At 28.1% G+C, this 7,320-nt stretch overlaps 1 protein-coding gene across 1 annotated transcript; it reads left to right on the top strand.

The window, feature by feature from the left end:
- Window positions 1-3,813: 3,813 nt before the first annotated feature.
- Window positions 3,814-4,245, top strand: LOC119674902 (secreted RxLR effector protein 161-like). The gene has a single exon (XM_038086058.1). It carries the CDS (start codon window positions 3,814-3,816, stop codon window positions 4,243-4,245), a length of 432 nt encoding a protein of 143 aa, XP_037941986.1.
- Window positions 4,246-7,320: the final 3,075 nt, after the last annotated feature.

Genomic DNA, 7,320 nt, shown 5'->3' with positions numbered 1-7,320 from the left:
TTGTTGATGTTCTAGATAATATATCTGTAAGTTATAAAATACACAAACTATATACAAATTCAATCTTTTTCCTTACACAGATACACATTCAATTTTGGCAAAAGAATTCCAAGAATATTTACCGCCCATTTTTAATAAATATCACTGGAAATGGCTGCGATGTATTGGATAAAAAACGAAAGTCTATTTATGCGACAATTGCACTAAATATTCTGAAGGAGTTCACAAACGTTAACCATACATGTCCTTATAGAGTAATTATATTAAATATAATATTTTTGGATATCTTTCTAACAAATTTATGTATAGGGTCACATGTTCGCTAAAAATGGCTATATGAATCAACGTTTTATACCAGTTTCACCGCCCTCAGGCTTGTATAAACTAGTTTTTCGCTTATTTCATAGTTATAACTTTGAAGAATATGGAACTATTATTTTGTATATAGAAGTTAGTGATTAAAACAGAAATAATAAATAATTAATACCTTAAGGGGTTTTTAAATAAACACACACGATTTTTTTCTTTAATTCTTAAACTTTCTTTAAATTGAAGTTACAGTACCAACAAACAACATAAGTTTCACAAATCGATCTATCGATGTCTGTATGTTTTCTGTTATCTGTGTATTAAAAAAGAAACCTCAGTTAAAGCTGCAAATGAAAGCAAGATTATTATATCATATATATCAAAGTAATAGACTAGCATTGAGGGGAACAAACCAAAATATTGTTGGGTATGTTATGATGATGACTCAAGCACACTCCCTTGGAAAATGCAATTGACCAAAAAAACGATATTCCCGCAGTTTTGGAGGAATAGAATTAAAACATGACATTTCGCCACTCGAACAATGTTCAGTTTTCAGTACTAACTCGCCCAATATCGGATACACCCACTGTTGCGTTTTTGCAACATAGTCAGAATAAAGATTCACATACCAGAAAGTTTATGTGTTTTTAATTTTATTCATTATTTCTTTTTTTTTGTATTTTTTGAACTCTTAATATATTTATTATGATCATTTATAAAGCACTTAGGGTGCAAAGCAACATTAATGCAAATTTTGTACAGATAAAAATGGTTTGACTATGAACAACTTACACCTTCGTCTGTCAAGTATCTTGGATACTAAATGACCAACATTATCGTATCTTGATGCTGTTGGCATGTATGACTATTGAAAATACTTCTGATCCTCAGTTAGTAGCAAATGTTATGCTACTTCTACACAGAAGGCGGCTTGTGAAATAATTGTGTCCTTTTCAATATTTTTTTGAAAAATGCAATGGAGTTTTCAAGCGTTAACCATCGCTGTTCAAGTCCACTAGTTATGAGAGACCAGTACCATTGTTTCCCTCGAATTCTTATTCGGTAATTGTTTATAGCATTGTTAAAGATATCAACGCCATCCATTGTTTTATAATAATAATTTATAATGTTTGACATGCTAATATTATCCATTTTCTTCTCTTTTCTGAATTTGGTTCAATTTTCTTTGGTAGTTTGCATAGGAGAAGTTTTCATGTGGTTTGATACTACTGTAACTACAGAATTATCATTCCACCAACATAAATATACATTATTATCGGCGTTGTACACTATATCACTTGTTCATCGTGGATGCTTATATATGTTCTTTATAGAGCTTAGTTTTTCAGCCTTAGTTCGATTTTCGCGTATCGAAGCCGTTTTTATTTAGAAGAACAATCAGTTGGAATGATGTGAAGAGGTTATCGAATGTAAATATATGATTTTTCGATTTTTGTATTCTAGATAAAAGAGATAAGACTACCCGTTCTCCTAAAGTTATGAAAAAATAATAACAATAATATTTTAAAATTTTATAGTACAGTAAACACTCAGCAAGTAGCCCTCATATCAAGAAATAAAATTCGAATTTATAATTAGTTTACGTTCCAATCGGTTGCAATCGGTTACTTAGATAATCAAAAGCTCAATTTTAAAACTATTTAAAAAAATATTTTATTTGCAATCATTAAAATTAATTCACTGCATGATTTAATGAAAATTAATGTATATACAATTTCGTATTATATGAATTATTATTTAATTTTTAATTTTAGTTTCAGACTAAATTTTAGTGACTATTCCAAGTTCGATGGTACCATGGTACAAACACGTCTTATAATCTTGTGTGCAATCATTTCCTTACAGATATTCTTAGTATGTTTCAATTAACTATTAAAATAATAATAATTATAAAGTAATAATTAATAAAATTAATTTTTTTTAAATTTCGGTGTTACAGTGTACAACAACAAACGCCATGCGTTATAAAATAATCAACCTGGAATGTACATCAAATACAAAGTTTGTGATAAATGTTAAATGCAGGTTGAGAGCTATTAATAGGGACAAGTCTATAGTCAATATGAGTTGTGATATTGTTGATGTTCTAGATAATATATCTGTAAGTTACAAAATACACAAACTGAATATACTTTTACTTATTTTTTCCTTACACAGATACACATTCAAGTTTGGCAAAAGAACTCGATAAATATCTTCCGCCCATTTTTAATAAATATCACTGAGAATGCCTGCGACATTTTAGATAAAAAAAAAAGTATTGTCTACACGACAATATTATTAAATGTTCTGAAGGAGTTTACAAACGTTAACCATACATGTCCTTATAGAGTAATTTTATTAAATATAATATTTTTTCTATTTTTTTAACACATTTATGTACAGGGTCACATATTCGCTAAAAATGGCTATATGGATCAACGTTTTATACCAGTTTCACCACCCTCAGGCTTTTATAAACTAGTTTTTCGTTTATTTCATACTTATAGTTTAGAAGAATATGGATATGTTATTTTCCATATACAAGTCAGTGATTAAAACAAAAATAATAAATAATTGGTAATGTTAATTTTTTTTAATTCTAAATTGATATTTCGTTCTCATACTCATCGCACGAGTATGGTCCCAACATTAGAAACTTTTAGTCTGTCAAATACTTTAATTCAGCCTAAGAAACAAATAAATACTTGCTAATAAAATTATCTAGCTTTTGTTACACTATATCTGTATTCAATGATCGCATGGTTAGTAGATATTTTTTGTGGCAACACTTTTTCCTCTTCCGATCTACTACAAACTGTAATTTTTGTTACTAACGTTCTAGTAATTAATTTTAGTACATCATATAGCAAAGAAATTCGACTGTAAATATCATAACATTACTTGCCTTCATTTTTATAAATGAGAATTGTAGTGCTGTCTTTCCACACAGTAAAGTTGAACACTCAGAAGTTATTTTCACTTTTTTTTCGGATATGACTTATACCCTATTTTATGTTTTTCTTTAACTGTCCAATAGTGTTGATCCTTCAGTTGGCATTCTAAAAAAATATTTGTTAGAAAAATCCTCTGCTCAGCCGCTATACATACTTTAATGGAACAACCTGCTCATACGACAAAAATTTTGGATCGTAACTGGTAAACGAAGCTAGTTTGCTCTTTAGTTCTTTTATGGTGTAGACCGATCACATCATACAAGTACGTTCTTAATGACATCTTTAGTTCACCATTTAAAAATATTTCATTTGTAAAGTCAGTTTACTTAGACTAGAGGTATACCTGCATATAAAGTAGTTACTGTAATGGCAAATGTTTGCCTTTACTGTTTGCCTTTACTGGACAATTTATCTGCTCTTATAGGGACATTTACTGAAACCCTGTTCAGGTTAATCAATGACAGTAAAACCTCTCCAATATTAGCAAAGACATTGTTCTGTGTACCAGAAACGATATATCAAGAATCTACTTTAAAAATATAGTATGGAAACATGTAAACCGGTCTCAACTCCATTAGATGAAGATTTCAAAGTTATACATGGTGCAGGAAAAAAAGCTAACAAATGTCGTCACCAAACTTTGATTGGAGAATTAATGTATTTAGCTGTCTCTAATCGACCAGATATCATACACTCAGTAAGTAAGCTATCGCAAGTCAATGCAGAACCAGAAGTAGAGCACAAAAAAGCAGCAAAACACATTCTCCGTTACTTGTCAAAAACAATCGACTTAAAGCTACATTACAAATCCGATGGCGGAGATGCACATGGGTATGTTGATGCTAATTGGGGTTCAAATCCAATTGACAGAAAATCGTACTCGCGATATGTCTTTAAGTTAAGGGGTAGCCCAATTTCATGGGAATCGAAGAAGCAAGGTGTAACAGCGCTTAGTACAACTAAAGCAGTGATATAAGGAGACTGCTACTGGAACTTGGCTGTGGAAATGAAGATGATAGTTATTAGAGGCGACAATATTAGCTCCCAAAATTTAGCCAAAAATCCAGTATACCATGAACGAAAACATATTGGCATAAAATTCCATTATTTAAGAGAAAATAAATCCGCCATTTGGATCAACCAGAGTAGTGCTGTCCAAATTATTCGGATATTTTAAGAACCAAACTATTCGATTGTTTCATTAATCGGATAGCAACAAAGTTTCCGGAGTTGAAAAAAAATTGGAATTTTTGTAAAACTGAAGTAAAAAACTACTTTGCTTTCCTTTAAAATAGGTGAATGGCTTGGTCTGAATCCAACCTATTATATTATTAGTTATATTATTAATTACAAAGTATTTGTAATTGTTTGGTACAAAATCAGTATAGAAATAAATAAATCAATATTTTCAATAGTATTAAAATAAATATTATTGCAGATAAAGTAGCACCCAAATCGTTATATAGGGAAAAAACTATGATGATGATCCACAAAGTAGAATAAAATGTTCTTATTAATTAATAAATTCAATTTTATTCAATATAAACATTAACATAAATATTTTATTTGTTTTAATATTATTTAAAAGCAAAAAAAAACAAACTAACAAAATTTACTAACAAAAAATAAATTTATTGATGTTATTTCAATTCATGCTTTCATATAATATAAAGACTAAAATACTAAGAGTATTAATAATTATGGTATTAATAAAAAAATATTAAATATTATAGAATGCCAATATTGTAATACTTTTTTGTATAATAAACAATATCACCAATATAGCATATACCAATTAGCGAAAAATACTTATTTCACCTAAATGTAACTTTAACAAGGGTTTTTAGTGCATACCCTTATGAATACCACAAAATATATAAATATTTATTTTTCTAAATTTTTTAAATATACGTATGATTACTTTAATATAAATAAAACAAAAAATTCTTTAAAACCAAACCAAATTGTATAATTTTTTAATAATAATATAAAATACTTTTTAATAACAATGGTTAAGTACAATATTCGATAAGAGCAGTTTTTAGAGCAATCATTTAAATTATTTCAATAAATGATTTTTATCAAAATTACTTTATGCCTGATTTGGCACTTCATATTCTATTTTAATCCCAATTTTATTGGTTAAATCAAGTTTAATGAAGCCATGCTACTGATCCACCTAATCTTCGTGAGTACATTCGTACAAAATATATACAGTCATTTTGCAAGTTATCTCAAAATGTTTCATATCTAAATTAAATATAAATAATTTAATACCGTGTTTCCACTTGTTTTATTTAGACAGTTTTTCTCATTAAGACCACTAATGAAGATAATTTACTAAACAAAAAATATTCATATTAATGAGCTCATTACAAATAAATCAACTGATTTAATGTGAAAAATGCCGCATGCAACCCTTCCAATTTCATTAACATAAGTAGTTTTAGCTGTAATGGAAACAAGATACAATACAATTTATTTAATTTTTTTTTTTAATTTGCATTATAAATTAAGTAATATTGTATGTAAAGCAAATGCAAAGTATATAATAACGAAGCTATCAAATTTACGAAGCTATCAGTTCACCCTTTAAGTAATTACAATAAACAACCGCATAATGTGATCCCTAGCGATCACAAACCGATAAAAAAATTACTAGTTGAGGTATTAATTTAATAATGCTAGTTATTGTCAATATTTTAATAGACGTACCTAGGCATGGTGTCATATTTCATAGTGTCATTTCTTAAACATAAAAATAAGTAAGTAATAATATAATTAAACTACAAGACAATAAATCCAACTTAAAAAATATTTTGTTTCGTATAATATACAGTAAACTCTTAATTTTAACTAATATCCTATATATCGTATTCTCTAAATAACAAAAGATCAAATATTTGTAAATAATAAATATACCAGAACCATTCTCTCTAAATAACGATTGTTGTATGTAAATTGCTTTCGAAATAACGAATGATATATCTCCCGTTATACAGAGAATCGACAGTAATATAAAATTTAATAAAATTTTAATCAGTCCAAGCAGAGATATCAACCCAATTGTATAAATATTTTATAGAATGCATTCGAAATAATGAAAGAATTTGACATTGAATCTTTCGTTATACAGGTAATCGGCTGTAACACAAAATTTATTAAAATTTTGATCAATCTTGGCCAAGATATAAATCAAAAAATCAATAATAAAAATTTTACACCAAACTTTTTAATTATCGATGTATAATAATTTTTTACATGCGACTCTGCTTTATTTGCGCCTTAAATAGTTTTTAACTTAAGTACAATCTGAACTCACTGAACTTGATCATTTCATAAAAAATGGTGGCATCTTCTATCACTAATAGTAACATTTATTTAAATATCCAGACTGATATTTTTGTTGTTATTTATAAAAATCGTCAAATAACTGTCTAATAAAAAACTTGTGATACCTTAAATTTAGCAGAATCTAAATAATACAGTCTCAACAAACGACCGGGACCTAAAAGTAAGAAAAGATTTTTTCGAATAAAATCTTTCTTTTCTATCATTTCTATTATATCTGTATTCATAGGTGCTTCTACCAGCAAACGTAAAAACCCGACAAATAAAATATCTTTATCGACGCCTACATACAGTGTTATAGAACAAAGTATATATATCTTCTCTCCCAAGTAACAGAAATGATAACCCTGATGAAACTGCCGTCGAATCGTTCAAGGTAGACTTCACTCTAATGATACATATATCAACACCACACATCCAAAAGTTCTAGAAAATACAAAAATTTCCACACTATTTTAGAAGAGACGCAATAGAGCCAATTCTCACAAAAAAAAAATTTAAAATAGTGTAAAAATTATTAAGTCAACAGATTACTTAAAACTGCTCAGATAATTATAGCCTCACTAATATTAAAGCGAGGTTGGTATCACATTGATTACATTGTGGTGTATGCATTTTTTATATTACTAAAACAAACAATTAGTAATAACAAGTGACGCACTGTCTGGGTTTTCATTGAAAAATTTACTTTGAGCCACGA

Source organism: Teleopsis dalmanni, chromosome 2 (genome assembly GCF_002237135.1).
Source record: "Teleopsis dalmanni isolate 2A chromosome 2, ASM223713v2, whole genome shotgun sequence".
Lineage (NCBI taxonomy): Eukaryota > Metazoa > Arthropoda > Insecta > Diptera > Diopsidae > Teleopsis > Teleopsis dalmanni.
Note: the sequence above shows the minus strand (reverse complement) of the source record. Positions and strands in the feature narration are given on the sequence as shown.